Source organism: Lissotriton helveticus, chromosome 9 (genome assembly GCF_964261635.1).
Source record: "Lissotriton helveticus chromosome 9, aLisHel1.1, whole genome shotgun sequence".
Classification (NCBI taxonomy): domain Eukaryota; kingdom Metazoa; phylum Chordata; class Amphibia; order Caudata; family Salamandridae; genus Lissotriton; species Lissotriton helveticus.
Genome location: NC_136070.1, coordinates 1,216,567,494 through 1,216,588,774, shown reverse-complemented (window position 1 = coordinate 1,216,588,774; position 21,281 = coordinate 1,216,567,494). Strand labels below are relative to the sequence as shown.

General features: G+C 45.9%; 1 protein-coding gene across 2 annotated transcripts in view; it reads right to left on the bottom strand.

The window, feature by feature from the left end:
- Window positions 1-21,281, bottom strand: part of LOC144782367 (cullin-associated NEDD8-dissociated protein 1-like) — a 205,177-nt gene that overhangs the window by 33,084 nt on the left and 150,812 nt on the right. The window contains exon 13 of one of the 2 annotated variants that reach the window (XM_078661685.1): window positions 7,534-7,698. In XM_078661685.1, the coding sequence (XP_078517811.1) occupies window positions 7,534-7,698 (165 nt within the window). The remainder of the gene's footprint in view (window positions 1-7,533; window positions 7,699-21,281) is intronic. The other variant, XM_078661686.1, reaches the window with a different exon arrangement.

The window sequence follows — 21,281 nt, the reverse complement described above, 5'->3', positions numbered from 1 at the left end:
AGCCTATCTACCTCATTATGTAAAAAGAACTGAAACTGTAGCCTCAGCCAATCAGCTGTCCTCACCCTCTAGAACCTTCCCAGCTCAGGCAGTTCTCCTCAGATTTTCCCAGCACAAGTGAGAAGTAGTATCCATAACAAAGAAACTGCCCTTCCGGAGAGGAGGGTGGGTGCATGTGAATCTATGAAAGATACCAATACTGGATAACTGTAGTTACAGGTAAGTAACTTGTTTTCTTATCCAGTATTGGGGTATCTTTCATAGATTCACATGCCTGAATCAGAATAGCAAGCAGTAATACCATGTCTGTCGGTAGAGGAAGGTGGGAGACAAAGAAAATGCACATATTCCCACACAACCTGGAAGGTTATAGAGCACAAACACGTTTCATAACATATGCATAAAAAACCTTCATATAATACAGTGTAAAATAAGACAGCTTTGAAAAATAGTATAACACTATAGACTTGTGCTAATAAACTCTCAGTTGCATCCAATATTTGTTAACAGAGGCTTGAGAATGCAAACTTTCAAAGTTAAAACATGAGTTATAAGAACTAAAGAGACATGCATAGTAAGGTTCATACGTGAATATGTAAGTCTCATACACATCCAATATACATTCTAGAGTATATATAAATATAACATGTTAAAATCGCATAACCTTTTGCATATCATGAATAATGGCAAGCATAGATAATATTTAAAAAACCAAAGGGTCACCGAAACTGGTATTAACGAAAAGAGGTAGCGTAGGACAACTTGCCCAGCTGCCGAACCCTTTTGACATGCAGACTGAAGGCAGTACTGTCTCGTGAACGTTGATACTGCTCTAGTCGGAGAGAGCTTCGACTTTCCTCTGCAAAGGTTTGTTAGCCTTGTCATGGCAGAAAAGATGCTAATCATCTGGCTATTCTTGCCTTTGTTACAGCCGTTCTAAGAGTTGCTTGACCATAAGCCACGAACAGCTGGCCGGATCATCTAATATCCTTAGTTTTCTACAGTTAGAATTTTTAAAACAGCGTTAAACATCCAGTGAGCGTATTGCTCTTTCAGCTGGAGCAGATGGATCCGGAAAGAATGTCTTTAATCTTACCGGTTCGTTAAAGTGAAATTGTGTTGGTACCCTAGGAATGGACCAATGTACACTTCATTAACTGCGCTAGCAATGCTCAGTTCCCATTCTGGAAGGATGCTCGCACTGGAGAGAAGGCTCGGAAAAGCCCTTTCATAAACTGTTTGGCAAGTGACAAAGAGCAGAAAAAAGGAAATCTTAACATTTCCTAAATCTGGAAAGAGCATCAAGACACATTTAGACCGACGAAAAACTAAGCCCAGACTTGGCTAGAAGAGCAGATAATGGAGAACTTGTTCTGCAGTAACTATAATTGAGTGAATAGCATTCACCTCACACCAACCGCAATATCGCTTCCATTTGAGGCGATAAGCCTTGATTGTGCCCTGGGCACGAGATTTTCCCAATATTTCACAACAGTTCTTTGAAATGTTGATGCCCTTTGAAATGTTGATGCCCTTAAACTCTAACAAATGATAAGCTGTACGTGCAAGTGCAGTGCCTGTGGGTCCGGACGAACCACTTGGCCTCCGTCCCCTGACTTGCCTGGAAACAATAGCAGAAGTTCTGAGAACCAATATTGGCCAACGGGGTGCAATCTGAAGTAGACGGTAACCTTCCAGCTTCATTCTACAGAACACCTTCGGAATCAATGGTATTGGGGGAAGAAGCGTACGCACAAATCCCAGACCATTGCATGGACAGGGCATTCCCTCTTGAACCCTGTTGAGGGAACCTGCTGGCATAATATCGGCCGTCCATGTTCTCTCAGAATGCAAATAGATCCCGTGCCGGCTTAACCCAAACTTGGAACACTGGGTTCACCTGACCCTTTTACGGCTTCCACTCGTGACAATCCGACTGAGACATGCTCAGAGCATTGAGCGGGGACGCAAAGTCGCTCTTGTGCACCAGGCGCTTAATAAATGATTTTTATTATTATTGTGGAGAGCATTGTCGTGTTCAGCTCTCAAAACATCTTGTGAAATGTGACACCTTCTCACAATTCCTAAACCTCCTGCGAGAGTGTAGCTGAATTAGTTCCTCATTGTTTATTGATATAATACACGCTGATGGTATTGTCGGCCTGGACTAGCTCAGGAGGAATGTTTGGGGGGACCGAACAGCGTTGTGGAGCTCAAGCCTGTCGATTTGCTGTTGTCTTTGAGACCATTTACTTTGAATTCTGCAATTCCTGCCAATGCCCTCCGCATCCTTCCATGGAGGCATCAGTCATTAAAACTAACCCTGGAAGGGTTTGCAGGAACGTGAGACCCTGGGTTATATTCCCTGTCTGCGACCAGCAATGTACAGAATTTATCATGCACGGCGTAACCTTGATGGTGTCGTCGAACGAACCCATTGTTTTTTGGTCCATAGACTGTAGTCCTTCCTGAGAAGATCTCATTTTGAGTCATGCTAAGGGTATGAGACGTATCGCTGAAGAGCACATCCTCAGGAACGAAGCAAATATTTGAACTGAAACTGACCCTTGAAGTTAACCTTGCCAATTTTTGAAAACGCAACTGGCGGTCGTGTGACAAGAATGCTTTGTTCTGGATGGTGTGTAACCCTGTTCCGCGAAAATACATTTACTCGGAGAGGACTTAACAGCAATGTGCTGTCGTAGAGAATCAGCCCCAGAGAAAAGACGAGATGGGTACATCTACCGTGGCAATCTTGGTTTCGTGTTCTGAAGGACCTTTGAACAGCCAATCGTCTAGAGCGGGGAATACTTGCATTCCTCAAGATCTCAATACTGCTGCCACTGGTACCAAGTACTTCGTGAGAAGCTCTTGGGGACGATCTTAGCCCAAACGGGAGCACTTTGCACCTATAATGGGCGTCAGCCACCTGAAAGCGAAAATATTTGTGCTGTTTGGGGTGGATAGGTATGTGGAAATTCGCATCCTCTCTATCCACACAAGCCCTAAAATATCTTTCGTTGAAATAACTTAATTGTTGTGAAAACGAGGGGGAGGGGAACCCCTGGGCGGAGTAGTATATGACCGTTTGATAAATTCCAGGGAGTGACCATTGGTTACTAGGTTAGAACCCAAGGTCCTGACATAGTTCCCTGTCACTTGAAAACAAAAACCTGGAATCTTCGGGCCCATGCGAGAAGAGGGTAAAATGGTTGGAGCCCTGTGGAGATCATGGCTTCCTGTTAGCGTCTCGGGCTTGATACTGAAATCTCTTTCGACCACCCTGATGGGAGAAACGAGACGTAGATTATCTACGGCAAGTTGTCTAGCTGCAAGGCTGTATTGAGATTGATACTGCTTATTCAGTTGGTTTTGGTATCCTCCTCTTGATGAAAAACCCCTTCATCTAGCTCCTCTGAAAGATCAGCGCCCATATTGAAGGGTGCTTAATGATCGTGCAGTATCAGTGCCAGATTTTATAACTAAGAGGGCTTCATTAAAATGTTTACCAACCAAAAAACTCTTCATCATAGGCATGCCTAGAATCTTTGCTCAGGTCTGAAGGTAGCGGATTTAAGCCATCCCTGGCGTCCAAGCATTGCCTCCCCTGCTAAACGACGGAGGTTGGTGGTCACAATGTCTAAGGCGTAATCTAAAGTTTCTGATTCTGCATCCTTTCAACAGAATCTTTCCTGCATTCCGCCTTCGGTCCTCAGTAATGAAGTCATTGAAACTCGCTATGTCTGACCACATTTGACGGTCATAACAGCCGATCATGGATAAAGGATTGCCAGCTCTACTAGAGGCCCCTGCCAAAGTAGAGAATTTGTTCCCCATAAGCCCAAGACAATATCCTTTTTTGTCAGGCGTTGTGGTGATCGGCGCTGCAGGATTTTAGATTGCCGTTGACCGGCCTGTGATGTGGCCGAACGGTGGGCTATCAGACCGGATGGGCTACTAGTAGGTACACAATATCTTTTTATGCACAGAAACACTGCTGGAATAGACCTTGTCTATTATAGGTACCACTCTCATGATCTTCCTGCATGCCTCCTCGAAACCATGAAGGAGATATTCTGTCTCCTCACCTGTAGCTGGCAGTCAAAATCTAGCTGCTGCCCACTGCATTAAAAGTATATATGCTGCTGTTACCGCTAAGGCCATCGCAGCTAATCCCAATACAGACTTTTTTTTTTTTTTTTTTTTATAAAACATGGTTATATATATGCGAGGTTATTGCAGACTAGAACGACGACATAGATAACCGTCATGAGCAACCATCCTAAATGAGGCGGTCATAGACGACCACCATAAACAATGCCATTGAAGATGAGGCAATCCTAAATGAGGGCATCCGTAGATAAGGGTAACATAAATGACACCATTCGCCCTTTGTAAATGAGGCCATTGGCAGATCAAGCCATCGGTAGATGAGGGCAATGGAAGATAAGGCCATTGGCAGACGAGGCCATTGGCAGACGAGGCCATTGGTAGACGAGGCCCTTGGTAGACGAGGCCATTGGTAGACGAGGCCATTGGTAGACGAGGCCATTGGGGTAGACTAGGTCATTAGTAGACTAGGCCATTGGTAGAGTAGGCCATTGGTAGACAAGGCCAGTGGTAGAGAAAGATGCTGTCATAGAAGACAGTCGTAACAAAACCATCATAGATGAGGTTAAAAAAGGTGATATCATCCGTAAAAGAGGTACTCATAGATGAGGCAATTGAATGATGGCCATCCATAGATGATACCTTTCATAGATGGTGACGAGTGTAGCGTAGGCCATTCACAGATGAGGCCATATGTATAGGAGGCTACCTTGGTAAGGCTGTCATAGACTACCGTCGTAGCTAGGCATTGCCATTGTAGATGACACTATCAAAGATAAAGCAGTCATAGACGGTCGCCTTAGATGAGATAGTCGTCGACGACCGTTGTTCGTCGACGACCGACATAGATGAATGAGGCCGTCGTTGATGACCGTCGCAGACGAGTTCATCGTCGACGACCGTCGCAGACGAGGCCAGTCGTAGACGACCATCATAGATGAAGCCATCGTCAACGACTCTCTGAGGCCATTGTCAACGACCCTCGAAGATGAGGCTGTCGTCGACGATCATCGTAGATGAGGATCTTAAAAGGTGAAGGCAGTAATAGACGACCGTCGTAGACGAGGCCCGTCGTAGACGAGACCCGTCGTCGACGACCGCCGTAGACGAGGCCCGTCGTCGACGACCGTCGTAGACGAGGCCCGTCGCAGACGAGCCCAGTCGTCGACGACCGTCGTAGACGAGGCCCGTCGTAGACGACCATCATAGATGAAGCCATCGTCAACGACTCTCTGAGGCCATTGTCGACGACCCTCGAAGATGAGGCTGTCGTCGACGATCATCGTAGATGAGGATCTTAAAAGGTGAAGGCAGTAATAGAAGACATGGAGTTATGATATATACTCCTAATGTCAGGTCAAGAGGACTTCCCTGATGTAGTGTCAGGGATAAAAGGGAGTTGCATACTCTGCGAGAAATGCCTATAAAGACTCAAAGTGAATCTTATGGCTTTAATGCGCGCCCTCTTTAATCTCCTGGTGCGACTTCTCCCTTTGACCTCTCCTTATCCTCGTTGTCCTCCTCAGAAGTGGCAGGTTAAAGTCTCTGACCCAAAATAGCCTCATCTCTCAGAACGTGAGAGTTATTGAGGAAAAGGTTAGACATAAATCATAGTCTATTACCTTGTTTACTGCCATACTGCCATATTACTGCCTTAAAAGGGTCCGAGAAATGAAGTATAATTCCAAAAAGATGTAAAGCTGGAGAAAAAACTGAGCAGAGCTCAGGGAGACTCCATTAACCCACGACGTGCGGTGAAAATCTGAGGAGAACTGCCTGAGCTGGGAAGGTTCTAGAGGGTGAGGACAGCTGATTGGCTGAGGCTACAGTTTCAGTTCTTTTTACATAATGAGGTAGATAGGCTGCTAAGTTTTGGGCCTAGTTGGGCCTATAGTCCTTTCCAGCCTACTACAAACAATGTTTAGGCACTGCTATTGTATATATTTTTTACCGTGGGACTCCCGCCTCGTCGACGGAGAATGATTCAGGCATGTGAATCTATGAAAGATACCCCAATACTGGATAAACCGAAATCATGCTGTTGGGGACAGACACAATAGTCTGGTCCCCGAAATGGTGGCCAGACAACCTAGGGGACTGCCCCTCCCCAGTGAACAAAGTCAGAAATCTAGGAATAATACTGGATAACAAACGATCCTTTGACGCTCAGACTAACTAAATTGTCTTCTACAGTATTGTATGTCCTCAAAATGATAAAAAAAACGACTGCCGTTTATTCCCCAGGACTCATGTAGATGGGGGAGAAGTGTCCTGCTCCAGGCAGCCAAGACCTGGAACCTTCTCCCTATTACAATCAAAAACAGCACATCTCTGCTAACATTCAGGAAAGAGGTAAAAACCTGTTTTTTCACTGCTTAGGTAGAGCACTGGACCCGGCAGTCCATCGAATTAGCGCCAAGACGGGCTATCGTGTGCTTATTAAATTCACAAATCAAATCAAATCAAATCTCCGGGCCAGAAACCGCCTGCCCATAGCATTATTTAAACGAAATCCGAATTTCATGGCAACAATACTGCTTCCTAAGTTTAAACATATCACAGAATGTGGGTCTATTTCTCAAATTTTGACGTGGTGCATACTCGTACCACTTTGTAAAAAAAAGGGACCACCGAACAATTATTAATTAATCACACTGCTTGCTGCTGCTGAAAGCAACTGTTTGCTACGATAATTAGATGAAGACTGAATAACCTGCCCCCCACTGGTTATAGGTCTTGTGCAGCCACAATAGAGAACATAATTACACTCAGAAGCGCAGCTGGACTGCCCGCTCACCTCCGCACAAGCACTCGGCCTGATCGGGACACAACAGTGTGATCCAAAGGTTCCTGGTGTCATTTGCCAGCTCCCTCGTGGCCAGATGAATGCTCAGGTGGCAGAATTAGGAGGATTCAAGGAGCGAGGAGGGTGCTTACTCAAAATGCTCCATCCAGCATGCCGGTTAGCCCCACCCCTCCAGATTACTTGCATTAAAATAATTTGCATAGTACTCATTATATTAACATTCAAGAATGTGAGGTTGAGTGTACAAACTGATAATTCGTTGACGAAGAAGTATGCAATAGATTCATTTACTCTCTGAGCTATTTTACAGACTTGTCACAGAGCTGTGATGTTACTAATTGTGTATTGCATCCCCTTCTCTTGTTTATTGATTGGTTTCAGTGCTTGCCAAAGTGTAAATGGAAATCCAGCAAGGGCCCAAGCCTGGTGGTGGGAGACAGTCACGTATATACTCAACAACTCTCCAGTGATCTAAGTTACTCATTAAAGTGAGAATGTTAGAGCTCACCATCTAACCCATGTACAGGATTTCACAGGTCAGCGGGGCATGCAATCGCAAGCATGCTCTTGGCAACCATGCAATAGCCCTGCACGCGGGTTTGAGGAAAGCAGATTACCCTGATGTCATAATGATCCTTCAGCCCATCCTCCACGTGGTTTAAGTATTCGTAGATATCCAACCTGTCCATACAGCTCTCAAGCAATGTGTACATACACTCGAAGGCGGCTTTCCGTACATCCAGACCATCATCCACTGTGTGCTTGAAAGGTCCCATCTCCACCTGTAAAAAAGATAGCAGGTTATGGTAAGTTCCAAAATGTGCATCTGGAGTTATTTATGCATACTTTCCATAATGTTTGGCAGATACACTACACTACTAAAGGTTTGTAAGACCTATGCTTTGGGAAAGCCTGTGAACAACTTGATCCTCCTCACACAATCCCAACTACATCAATATGTCTTCCTCCGAGTTTTTTTTTTTAAATGTGTTCATATGCCCGAGATTAAGAGCCTCGGATTGTGGCTTGACCAAAACCTCACTATGTACACCCAAGCAAGGAAAACGGCTGGAGTCTGCTATGGTCTCCTGCGCACTGTCCGTAAGATCCTCCCGTTGCTCCCTTTTCAGTCGAGAAAACTCCTTGTCCAGGGCCTCATTTTCTCCAGGCTGGACTACGGGAACGCCTTGTATCTTGGCGCACCGAGGAAAGTGACAACTAAACTCCAGGTAGCGCAAAATGCCGCCGCCCGGATTCTTACCAACACCAAGAGTCGCTGCTCGGCCAAACCGGCCATCAGAGCATTGCATTGGTTGCCCGTCTTGGGAAGAGTCAGTTTAAGGCGCTCTGCCTAACCCACAAAATTCTCAAGGGGAAAGCTCCCCCTATCCTCAAAGACCTTATAGTTCCCTACACCACCTCCAGAACCCTCCGATCCTCTAATGCCTATCTGACTCTGCCACCCAGGATCAAGAAGGCACGATCAGGAGGCCGGCGTTTTTCCTATAACGCTTCCAAACTATGGAACTCACTCCCCTCTGATCTCCGTGCCCAACCCAATCTCTTGTCATTCCGCAAATCTCTAAAGACCTGGCTGTTCCCGTAATCTCTTTCTCAAGCTATTGCCTGTACTTCTGTCAGCGCTGGGACGCTTACGGGCAGCCATGCGCTTTAGAAATCTTTTAACATTTAACATTTAACATGCCAGGTTTCTAGCTGATGCAAGCACAGCTTTTGGGAACAAAAAAATAAAGCAGTATTAGCTTTTATGATTAATGATCGAAGTGGAGGAGGTATAAATATTTATTTACCTATGCTTAGGAGTACCACAAAACACTGCATGTGTGGCAGGGTGGAGAAGGTGCAAAAAGAAAACGTTACTTATCTGCAGTAACTGTCTTTCTGGTGGATATTCTATTTACTCTCAGATTCCTCACCTGAAGTACAATCCAAGGCATCAGACTGGATCCAGAAAACTTCAAAACTCTCAAGTCGGTGGTAAAGGGCCCCTAGACCCGGTCGACGCCAGACGTGATGTCAGGCGGCATCACCAAAACCCTGGAGCACCCACCCCTGTGCAGCATCAGTTTCCCTCTGTTTTTTCCCAGCCTTTGAGGTGAGAGGGTAGATGGACAGTGATGAAATGAAAAATTGCAACACCAAAATATATATATAATGGGATCCTATTATCTTTCCCTATAACTCATCCATCAAATGGGGAGGCAGTTGGGTCAGTGAGAAATCTGCAGATTGATAAGTATCCACCAGTAATATCCCTACTACAGGTAAATAACATTTTCTTCTGATGGATAATTCTACCTAGAGATTCCTCATCTGGAGTACAGATTTCACAGTAATAACCTGCCAGGAGGAGGATTGATGTATGGTTAAATGTGAAAAGCCCGCAGAATGGACAGGGCAAAGTTTGTGTCCCTGCACACCTCTGACCCAGTTGCCACCTTACAGATGCCTGCAACTGGAAATCCTATGCAAAATGCAGAAGTGGTCCATTAGCCGTGGTGAAATGGGCTATGATCCCCTCAGGAGGCTCTTACTTGGCTAAGGCGTGACAGATCTTGATGCAGAGGATGTTCCTACACAAGACCCTCTTTTTTACAGCCTTACCTTTTTTGGCACCACAGTACCCGACAACAGCTGGTCATCCTGACAAAATTTCTTGGGGAGGTCCAAATAGTAATTAACTGCCTGACTAGGATACAACCAATACAACCGGTTCTCTTCTTTCGTAGGATGAGAGGGAGGAGGGAGGTTGGATGGGTAATGGATTGGCAGAGATGGAAAGGTGTCACCACCTTGGAAGGAAAGTAGCTCTGGGTCGCAACACCAACTTATCTGGAAAAAGTGTTGAATGGAGGGTGACAGTTAAGGGCCTGCAGTTCACTAACCCTTCTAGTCGAAGTGATGACAAACAAAAACTAAGGGCCTGATTCACAAGGGTAAACTGAGATGAAAATCTAACTTTACGACTTTCGGTATTCACAAAGGGCATTTACGAGTGGTAAAGTTAGACTTTTGTCTCCGTTTTGATCTCAGGCGAACTTAAGACCAAAACTTAAGTTTAACTGAGACAAAAGTCTAACTTTACTACTCATAAATGCCCTTTGTGAATACCAAAAGTCGTAAAGTTAGACTTTCGTCTCAGTTTACTTTTGTGAATCAGGCCCTACGTTTTGTGAGTTAACATTTGTACGGTACAACTCTGAAGGAGCTCAAGCACATAAGAGAGGTGAGAACTACATTCAGATCCCACTAGGGAACCACAAAGGGAGGGGGTGGAAACACATTTGTCAGACCTTTGAGCAATCTCAATAGTATAAGGGACTTAAAAGACAGAACTGACAGACATAAAAATGCAGACAAGGCAGCCAAATACCCCTTGATAGTACTAATAGCACAACCCCTCTGAGCAATGGAAAGCACAAATTTGAACACCTACAACAACATGGCCTGTACAGTGTACACCATTGTCTGCACACCATGCAAAAAAGTTGCTCAATATACTTGAGCAAGCAAACTTGGTGGAGGGGTGACGTGCTGCCAAGATTAGGTTTAGCACCACTGGTGGTAGCTGAAAAGAGCTCAGTTGTCCTGTCATGCCTGTTTACATGGAGCGGGATCCGTGTTAGCAACGAACGATGTGGTTGGCGAAACAGACGTGGTTGGCAAGAACGCCCCATCCGACGGCGGGAGTACTGCGCATGCGCAGGATGATTCTCGGGGCATTTAGGTCCGCCTTACTAGCCCGGAAGCGCTTCGCGATTAGCTAGTGTTCCTGATTCGTTCCGGGTCACGGGTGAAACGTCCGAGGAGTTAGCGGTTGGCGTTTTCCACCATCGGCGTTTTCGGCGGTTCGTGAGTGCCGGGATTCATTTCCCTTTTAATTCTTTTGTCAGTCTGGTTGTTTTCTTTAGGGTGTCGAGTCGGTTGGTTCGTCACGATTATTTGCCTTTATTTCATTATTTCGAGTGTGCCCTTTGGTTCTTAGTGAACTTTAGTCGAGCCTCTTTGTGAAGACTTATCCCTGTTGTAGCTCTCAGGAGTTTATTTTTCCTTTAATCTCGTTGGCGTCTGGTTCTAGTCAGCACCCTGATATTGTTTTGGAGACTTTCTTTCCTTGTGGCATTTGAACAAGGAATTGGACATTATTGGTTATTCTTTAGCGAATCCTCTGATGCTAAGAGGTACATTGCAAATACAACGCTATAGTATTTATAACCTAGATATCTCCTGGCTATACCTAATATTCTGTGATCTTATTTCTAGGTACAATAATAGGACGATCAAGACTTTCCTTATCCCAGGGGACATAGCTTATATACACAACTTCCCATAGGTATACTATACACATAGCCAGCATTAAAACACTCATGGTTAGGAAAATGGGAATAGAACTATATTAATCATTTGCTTTGTCTTATAGATACAGTTCCGGTGAAGTAGAAACCTGTCCTGTTAAGACGAGTGCAGACTGCAGTGTCTTCCCCTTCTTTCCTTGTTGTGTTCCCCTGTTTTCCCCAAGTCATCGCTTATGTGTTAGTTGTCATTCCTAACACTGGGAGGTGATAAGGGGCGAGACTGAGGGCTAGGCATCAGGCTCCGTGGCACTCCTGCGACAATTGGAAGCAAGCACGACATGTCCCTGCTATGTAAGTGGAGGTCACAGAGACTGGAGTGCAGAACCATGCCACAAGAGTGGGAGAGAAGCTCCGGTCTGAACAGGAGGCAAAGCGGCAAGACACATGGAGAAGCACAGAGGGATTGCATACCACACCCTTTTCGTGGCCAATTTGGGGTGATGAGAATATCTTGGCGACTCTTCCTCGGAACTCGCGGAATCAAGTGTATAAGGGAAATGAGGACCAAGGCTGAAAGTTCCACCTCAACTTAAACACATCCCCCAAGGTTCCCTTCAACGGATGCTAGAGGACGCAGAACTGCTAGCACTGATCATTTTCCAAGGAGGCAAATAAGTCCACCTAAGGAGTGCACCACTGGGAGATGTCCTGGACTACCTCTGGCAGAAGACGCAACTCGTGATGGGCAAAGTGGCGTTGGCTCAGGCTGTTGGCTCGGACATTCAGAGACCCCGTTAAGTGATTGGCGTTGAGCCAGATCCCTTGGCGGTGAGCCCCAAACAACCGTCACAACACTTCCAGGCAAAGGAGGTGAGACCCTACTCCACTTTGCTTGTTCACCTACCACATTGCAGTTTTGTTGTCCGTCAAGCTCTGAACAGACCGACCCACGATGGAGCTGAGGAAGGCCTTGAACACCAGTCAAATTACCCACAGTTCTAGCAGGCTGATATGATGAACCAGCTCTTCAGGAGACCAGACGCCCCTGACCTTCACATTCTCCAGTTGGGCTCCCCACCCTTTGGTGGAGGCATCCATTACTACCATGGTAATTGTCTGAGGGGGAGTGGAGGCCATCCCGCAAGTTAGGTTTCCCTCGCCCGCCCCCACCAAGCAACTTCCACTGCAGCAATAGGGACACCATGATGGAGGCCGTCAATTCTCCCTCGTACTGGAGCCACTGCCTGCAGAGGCACCACTGTAGGGATCCTCATGTGCCAACATGCATGCGTGACTAGGAGAATGCAGGAAGCCAGCAGACCCAGGGATGGTAGGACCATCAGGACTCAGACTCTTGTGCCTTGCTGGAAAGATTAACCATCTCTTGAATGTCTCTGATCATTTGTGACGGAGGGAAGGCGTGGAGAAGGGTGGTGTCCAGTACCAACTCCTATGAACTGGAGTCTTTGAGAGGGTCATAGATGTGATTTGGGCTGGTGGATCGAAAAACCCAGGCCAGGTGCCAATGTGAAGCCAAAGGGTAGTGTGTAGAACCCACCAACAAATTGCAAACACTTCTGGTTCGATCACAGGATCAAGATGTTAAAGTAGACATCTTGCAGGTCGACACCATCGGGTCTCCAAGCTCCAACGCCAGTAAAACTTGAGCCAGGGTCAGCATCTTGAACTTCTCCTTTTTGAGGAAGATGTTCAGGTTCCTGAGGTGTCCTCCTTGGGCACCAGAAAGAAACATGCACAACAACCCTAGTCATTTTCTTGCTGTGGTTCCTACTTCACCGCTCCTTTGAGGAGGAGAGCTGCCACCTCCTGCTGAAGAATGGCCAAATGGTCTGAGGATGGAGAGGTTGGGTCGAAACCTGAAGGAAGGGAAAGGTGTAGCCCCTTTCTATGATTTGAAGGACTTACTGGTCCGAAGTAATGGCCTTCCAGGCTGGAAAAAAAGTGAGGTGCCTGCCCTCATACAGGCATTGTGTGGGGTTGGGAAAGTAAACTATACATGCTTTCCTAGTGATGCAGAGGAAAAGGAATAGGAGAAAGGTTGCAAGGTGGATCCACGGCCCTTCCCTCTACTTTGGCCTCTGTTCTGTCTGATTAGGGTGTTAGGCTGTTGCTGCAGTGCCAAGTGCTTTTACCTTGAACAAAAGGAAAAACCTTTTCCAAAGCCATGAAAGCGACAAAATGACTAGTAGTTATTGGTCGGAGGCAGAAGCAGTAGGCCTAGAGATCTTGCTGTGGCCTTGCAGATTTACAACTGCGCCACAGCAGTCTGCTTCTCTCCAAAAAGAAGCACCCCAACAAAACGGGAGGTCCATTACTTTGGCTTGGACATCAGAGTAAAAGTTGGAATTCTGAAGCCAAGCATGTGTTCAGATTGTCCATTGCAAAGGTCAGTGCCGTTTAGATTCCTTGTCAGATATGGCTCTAGGAAAGGCACCTCCTGATTAAGAACTAGAACAGGAGGCGTGAACAACGAGGCTCTCTGGTGAAGGATGGGCTCACAGAAAGACTAGGTGACCAGGAGTCGGACAATAGCGACAGCCTTCAACGCGGTTGACTGCTGGGGTAGACGAAGGTTACTCCCATACTACCATAATGGATTCTAGTAGAGCCTTATTAAAGGAGAGAAGAGGTTCAGATGAGGCTGAAGCGGGAAGGAGAACTTCAGTGAGGACATTAGCTTTTACCAGGACAGCAACTCACTCTTGTTTGGTCTTTCTAGTAAAAACACGATTTCTTCGTTTTTTTTAGGAATGGGTCCGATTCCCCTGTGATATTAAACTATATCAAGATACACAGGTGAACTTAGGTTGTATTGAACCAACCTTTTTCTTTTGAGACCTTCTATTTAGTTTCTTACACATTTAATACACTATATTGCAGTAGCTACTCCATTTGTTTAGGTCCTGATGAAAGCCTGGATTAGTGAATCCATAGGCTGAAACATGTAGACCTGTCATTTGTATTGAACTCTTACAGTTATTCTTTCAAACTGTACACGCACTGTTTTAGTTTTGATACCAGGATAGCGTTTATTAAAACTGTTGAGTATCCTGGTAGTCAATTTTAAAATTCACTTTTTCACAAATGTATTTACATGCACTGCAATGACCATCATCACCCATCTCTAACTAGAATTCTATTTCATCACTTGTGGGATCATAGTGATTTCCAGCATAGGCCACTAATTAAGATATTTGGAAGCTCCCTTCCACTTTTGGGAAGGTTTTAGCCCTTGATTGCATTAGGATCTGCATTTAAGAGGACATCCCAGATGATGAAATATGCCCCCTTGGTGGGTTGATGGGATTCTGTCCTTTTTGAAGGGACTTCTCTGACCAAAAAATGTTAGTTTGTTGTTCTTGTAGTATTTTTCCTTTAGACCAACGGTTTTTTGTTTGTTATGTAAAGTTCGGTTTGGGGATAGAATACCGTTGGGTCTTTAAATATTTTCCCCGGGACCCCCTGTTTAAATAATTTGTGATATGCAAGTTTGATGATATTTTTCAGAAAAAGACAAAGCTTCAAAATCAATGAAGTAGAGAGTGCATGAGCGTATGCCAGTACGTGACTAGGCATACCAAATTGCCTAAGTGTCTCAATACAAGAATGCTACCAAGGAAATAACCTTGTAGGTCAGTTAATTTGTAGGTAGGAATTCCAACAATTTAAATGGTGACCAATGTATCTTCTGCAACACCAATGATAAATTACATAGAGAAACCTGAAGACTGCTTAGTGAAATAAATAACAAAAATTCTTTCAGTAACCTCTTTATGAAAGGATACCCCTATGATCAACCAAAACAAGGCAGGCGGTTCAGGTGGCAGCACAGTGTATATTAAGGTTAGCAAAGGTAATACCTTATGAAACTCATTTAATGCAAAATGAAAGATCATTGGGTGGGGCAAAAAGATTCAAGGACCTACCAGTGTGCTGAGTATCAAAGGTGACCAAGTGGTGGCTATATTCTCGCTGTGTAGTGTGTTGTAGATAGTTGAATCACCTATGTCACTTCTTTATACATTCCTAACTTTTTTAAATCCTAATCTTTCAGCCTGCAAACTGAAAGTCATAGAAGAACAAGTTACTTACCTTTGTCCACCAGAGGTAGCATTGCCAATCTATCTACCTGCATATTCCTCACCTCTGAAGACCGTGGCGCCAGACTGGAAAGGGAAACTTTACAGCAGTGCTACTGCATACCACTAAGTGGCGCATTGCAGTTCCACGCTGGTTCCATCCAGACCTGGAGTGACAGAGTGGAACTGCATGTAAATACCATCCCTAAATGCTGATATCAGCGCTTTTCTTCCTGTACCTTCTGACGCGGATCCAGCACTCCTCAGGCAAATTTGATAGGTTTTAAGCAATGCTGTGACTGCAGGAAGCAGATATTGATCACAAACACGCACAACGCGTGTCTCTGGTGGCTAAGCTCATCCCATGACTAAGTTGTGTGATAAGTGTAGCCTCATGCACCCGAAGGTGATCCGAGACCAGGAGGCCACGCTGTGGTGGCTGAAAACAAAAAGAAGTTGAAAGCACATCTCTCTGCAGCTGACTGTTAGTTCCAGCCTTTGTAAATTATCACAACAGGTACTTTTTCCCAGTTTACCGTTTCTTTTATCTAGAGCAGTGATACTTGCTTGCGGCCCTCTTGACCTTTACATGCGACCCCCCCTTGGTGAACAGCAGCACGAGCTGCTGTTCAGTTGCTGAGCAATAATATTTAGGATTTTCTTTTCAAATATGGTTGCAAGCATTTATTAACCTGTAAATAAATGCTTGCCCGTTTATTTAACATGTTTTTAGATCTCCTTGCACAATCCCTGACCCACATAGACCCCCTACCACCACCCTGCTGGCATCAGTGCGGCCCTCGGTCACACTGTCCCTCTTCTTATCTGCATTGATATGCTTTAAATGAAAGCAACTAACATTATGCTATTAAAAGCCATGGTAGACACAGATGATTATTGTAACTAAGATAACAGATCAGTACAATCAGCATCTTCTTGTGTGTTAATGTATGATTTCTTGAGGTCCTTTAGGAAAGACAAAGCAAAATGTACTAAGTAGACATTGCCTATAATGATAAGTTAGCCTTCACATAGACCTTTTCATCAAAGGCTGCAGATTTTTATGTGTGGCATTCTTTAGTTAAACATCTTCTGCAACAATAGATGCGTGACCTGTAAAGTTAGAGGATTCAGAAAAGGGGGTGGTGATGAACAGAGTGTCTGAATTAAGCAGACCACTCTTACCCAGTCCAAAGATCAGGGCTTGATCCATCACCGTTATTTATCTCACTGCCCCATCCCAGCTCAGAACCTGGCTATATGCAAATTAGTCTGTCCCTGGCCCAGTGCATCATGGGAACAGGGCAGACCAAACTACCAAGCCAATTCTTCACCAGAAAGGAGACAAGCTACCGGGGACCGGTTTCTGGCATTTCAGCCTCTTCGGCCCGGCTTGCTTGAATCCTGATGGAGCAGAGAGAAAGGGACTCATGTCTGAGTATACCCTGCCACACCTATAGTGGCCAAAAACGATTCAGAAAAGGGGGTGGTGATGAACAGAGTGTCTGAATTAAGCAGACCACTCTTACCCAATCCAAAGATCAGGGCTTGATCCATCACCGTTATTTATCTCACTGCCCCATCCCAGCTCAGAACCTGGCTATATGCAAATTAGTCTGTCCCTGGCCCAGTGCATCATGGGAACAGGGCAGACCAAACTACCAAGCCAATTCTTCACCAGAAAGGAGACAAGCTACCGGGGACCGGTTTCTGGCATTTCAGCCTCTTCGGCCCGGCTTGCTTGAATCCTGATGGAGCAGTGAGAAAGGGACTCATGTCTGAGTATACCCTGCCACACCTATAGTGGCCAAAAACGATTCAGAAAAGGGGGTGGTGATGAACAGAGTGTCTGAATTAAGCAGACCACTCTTACCCAGTCCAAAGATCAGGGCTTGATCCATCACCGTTATTTATCTCACTGCCCCATCCCAGCTCAGAACCTGGCTATATGCAAATTAGTCTGTCCCTGGCCCAGTGCATCATGGGAACAGGGCAGACCAAACTACCAAGCCAATTCTTCACCAGAGTCCCTTGCTCATTGCACCATCAGGATTCAAGCAAGCCGGGCCGAAGACGCCTGAAATGGCAGAAACCGGTCCCCGGAAGCTTGTTTCCTTCCCAGTACAAGAATTGGCTTGGTAGTTTGGTTTGCCCTGTTCCCATCATGCACTGGGACAGGAACAGACTAATTTGCATATAGCCAAGTTCTGAGCTGGGATGGTGCAGTGAGCTAAAAAACGGTGATGGATCAAGCCCTGATCTTTGGACTGGGTAAGAGTGGTCTGCTTAATTCAGGCACTCTGTTCATCACCACCCCCTTTTCTGAATCATTTTGTCCACCATAAGCGTGGAAGGGTATACTCAGATGTGAGTCCCTTGCTCATTGCACCATCAGGATTCAAGTAAGCCGGGCCGAAGACGCCTGAAATGGCAGAAACCGGTCCCCGGAAGCTTGTTTCCTTCCCAGTACAAGAATTGGCTTGGTAGTTTGGTTTGCCCTGTTCCCATCATGCACTGGGACAGGAACAGACTAATTTGCATATAGCCAAGTTCTGAGCTGGGATGGTGCAGTGAGCTAAAAAACGGTGATGGATCAAGCCCTGATCTTTGGACTGGGTAAGAGTGGTCTGCTTAATTCAGGCACTCTGTTCATCACCACCCCCTTTTCTGAATCATTTTGTCCACCATAAGCGTGGAAGGGTATACTCAGATGTGAGTCCCTTGCTCATTGCACCATCAGGATTCAAGCAAGCCGGGCCGAAGACGCCTGAAATGGCAGAAACCGGTCCCCGGAAGCTTGTTCCCTTCCCAGTACAAGAATTGGCTTGGTAGTTTGGTTTGCCCTGTTCCCATCATGCACTGGGACAGGAACAGACTAATTTGCATATAGCCAAGTTCTGAGCTGGGATGGTGCAGTGAGCTAAAAAACGGTGATGGATCAAGCCCTGATCTTTGGACTGGGTAAGAGTGGTCTGCTTAATTCAGGCACTCTGTTCATCACCACCCCCTTTTCTGAATCATTTTGTCCACCATAAGCGTGGAAGGGTATACTCAGATGTGAGTCCCTTGCTCATTGCACCATCAGGATTCAAGCAAGCCGGGCCGAAGACGCCTGAAATGGCAGAAACCGGTCCCCGGAAGCTTGTTTCCTTCCCAGTACAAGAATTGGCTTGGTAGTTTGGTTTGCCCTGTTCCCATCATGCACTGGGACAGGAACAGACTAATTTGCATATAGCCAAGTTCTGAGCTGGGATGGTGCAGTGAGCTAAAAAACGGTGATGGATCAAGCCCTGATCTTTGGACTGGGTAAGAGTGGTCTGCTTAATTCAGGCACTCTGTTCATCACCACCCCCTTTTCTGAATCATTTTGTCCACCATAAGCGTGGAAGGGTATACTCAGATGTGAGTCCCTTGCTCATTGCACCATCAGGATTCAAGCAAGCCGGGCCAAAGACGCCTGAAATGGCAGAAACCGGTCCCCGGAAGCTTGTTTCCTTCCCAGTACAAGAATTGGCTTGGTAGTTTGGTTTGCCCTGTTCCCATCATGCACTGGGACAGGAACAGACTAATTTGCATATAGCCAAGTTCTGAGCTGGGGTGGTGCAGGGAGCTAAAAAACGGTGATGGATCAAGCCCTGATCTTTGGACTGGGTAAGAGTGGTCTGCTTAATTCAGGCACTCTGTTCATCACCACCCCCTTTTCTGAATCATTTTGTCCACCATAAGCGTGGAAGGGTATACTCAGATGTGAGTCCCTTGCTCATTGCACCATCAGGATTCAAGCAAACCGGGCCGAAGACGCCTGAAATGGCAGAAACCGGTCCCCGGAAGCTTGTTTCCTTCCCAGTACAAGAATTGGCTTGGTAGTTTGGTTTGCCCTGTTCCCATCATGCACTGGGACAGGAACAGACTAATTTGCATATAGCCAAGTTCTGAGCTGGGATGGTGCAGTGAGCTAAAAAACGGTGATGGATCAAGCCCTGATCTTTGGACTGGGTAAGAGTGGTCTGCTTAATTCAGGCACTCTGTTCATCACCACCCCCTTTTCTGAATCATTTTGTCCACCATAAGCGTGGAAGGGTATACTCAGATGTGAGTCCCTTGCTCATTGCACCATCAGGATTCAAGCAAGCCGGGCCGAAGACGCCTGAAATGGCAGAAACCGGTCCCCGGAAGCTTGTTTCCTTCCCAGTACAAGAATTGGCTTGGTAGTTTGGTTTGCCCTGTTCCCATCATGCACTGGGACAGGAACAGACTAATTTGCATATAGCCAAGTTCTGAGCTGGGATGGTGCAGTGAGCTAAAAAACGGTGATGGATCAAGCCCTGATCTTTGGACTGGGTAAGAGTGGTCTGCTTAATTCATGCACTCTGTTCATCACCACCCCCTTTTCTGAATCATTTTGTCCACCATAAGCGTGGAAGGGTATACTCAGATGTGAGTCCCTTGCTCATTGCACCATCAGGATTCAAGCAAGCCGGGCCGAAGACGCCTGAAATGGCAGAAACCGGTCCCCGGAAGCTTGTTTCCTTCCCAGTACAAGAATTGGCTTGGTAGTTTGGTTTGCCCTGTTCCCATCATGCACTGGGACAGGAACAGACTAATTTGCATATAGCCAAGTTCTGAGCTGGGATGGTGCAGTGAGCTAAAAAACGGTGATGGATCAAGCCCTGATCTTTGGACTGGGTAAGAGTGGTCTGCTTAATTCAGGCACTCTGTTCATCACCACCCCCTTTTCTGAATCATTTTGTCCACCATAAGCGTGGAAGGGTATACTCAGATGTGAGTCCCTTGCTCATTGCACCATCAGGATTCAAGCAAGCCGGGCCGAAGATGCCTGAAATGGCAGAAACCGGTCCCCGGAAGCTTGTTTCCTTCCCAGTACAAGAATTGGCTTGGTAGTTTGGTTTGCCCTGTTCCCATCATGCACTGGGACAGGAACAGACTAATTTGCATATAGCCAAGTTCAGAGCTGGGATGGTGCAGTGAGCTAAAAAACGGTGATGGATCAAGCCCTGTACTTTGGACTGGGTAAGAGTGGTCTGCTTAATTCAGGCACTCTGTTCATCACCACCCCCTTTTCTGAATCATTTTGTCCACCATAAGCGTGGAAGGGTATACTCAGATGTGAGTCCCTTGCTCATTGCACCATCAGGATTCAAGCAAGCCGGGCCGAAGACGCCTGAAATGGCAGAAACCGGTCCCCGGAAGCTTGTTTCCTTCCCAGTACAAGAATTGGCTTGGTAGTTTGGTTTGCCCTGTTCCCATCATGCACTGGGACAGGAACAGACTAATTTGCATATAGCCAAGTTCTGAGCTGGGATGGTGCAGTGAGCTAAAAAACGGTGATGGATCAAGCCCTGATCTTTGGACTGGGTAAGAGTGGTCTGCTTAATTCAGGCACTCTGTTCATCACCACCCCCTTTTCTGAATCTGTAAAGTTAGAGAGCATGACATCGGCATGCATGACATATTACATGTCCACATCTGCCCCTTTACGGGATACATTAGCAACATTAATTTCACAATATCTTGCCACTCCTTGCAAATTGCGTTCTTTAATGATTTATGAAATGGCATTTGTGTTACAGGTCTGACCCCACATGCTTAACAACTCATTATTTCAGCATTTGATTCCTTGACATGAAATGGCATGCACCTCCAAGTGCTGGGCTAAAATGTCCTGCAATCTGTGTCCTTGGACAAACTGTGATTTTTTACTTCAGTGACTTCGCTTCTGAGTGCCATAAAAGGTGCTAGACAGCATTCATTTCAAACGATCTTTTCTCTCCCAGCTACTGCAGACAGTTCGGTCTACCTCACACTAGTATTGTTGGGCTGCCATTGATACAGTGACATCATTTTAGCACAAACTTGCTCTGCTGGCCCTGCCGCTACATATCACGCCAGTAGAGACAGCAATATGCACAACTTCGTGGATGGTTCTTT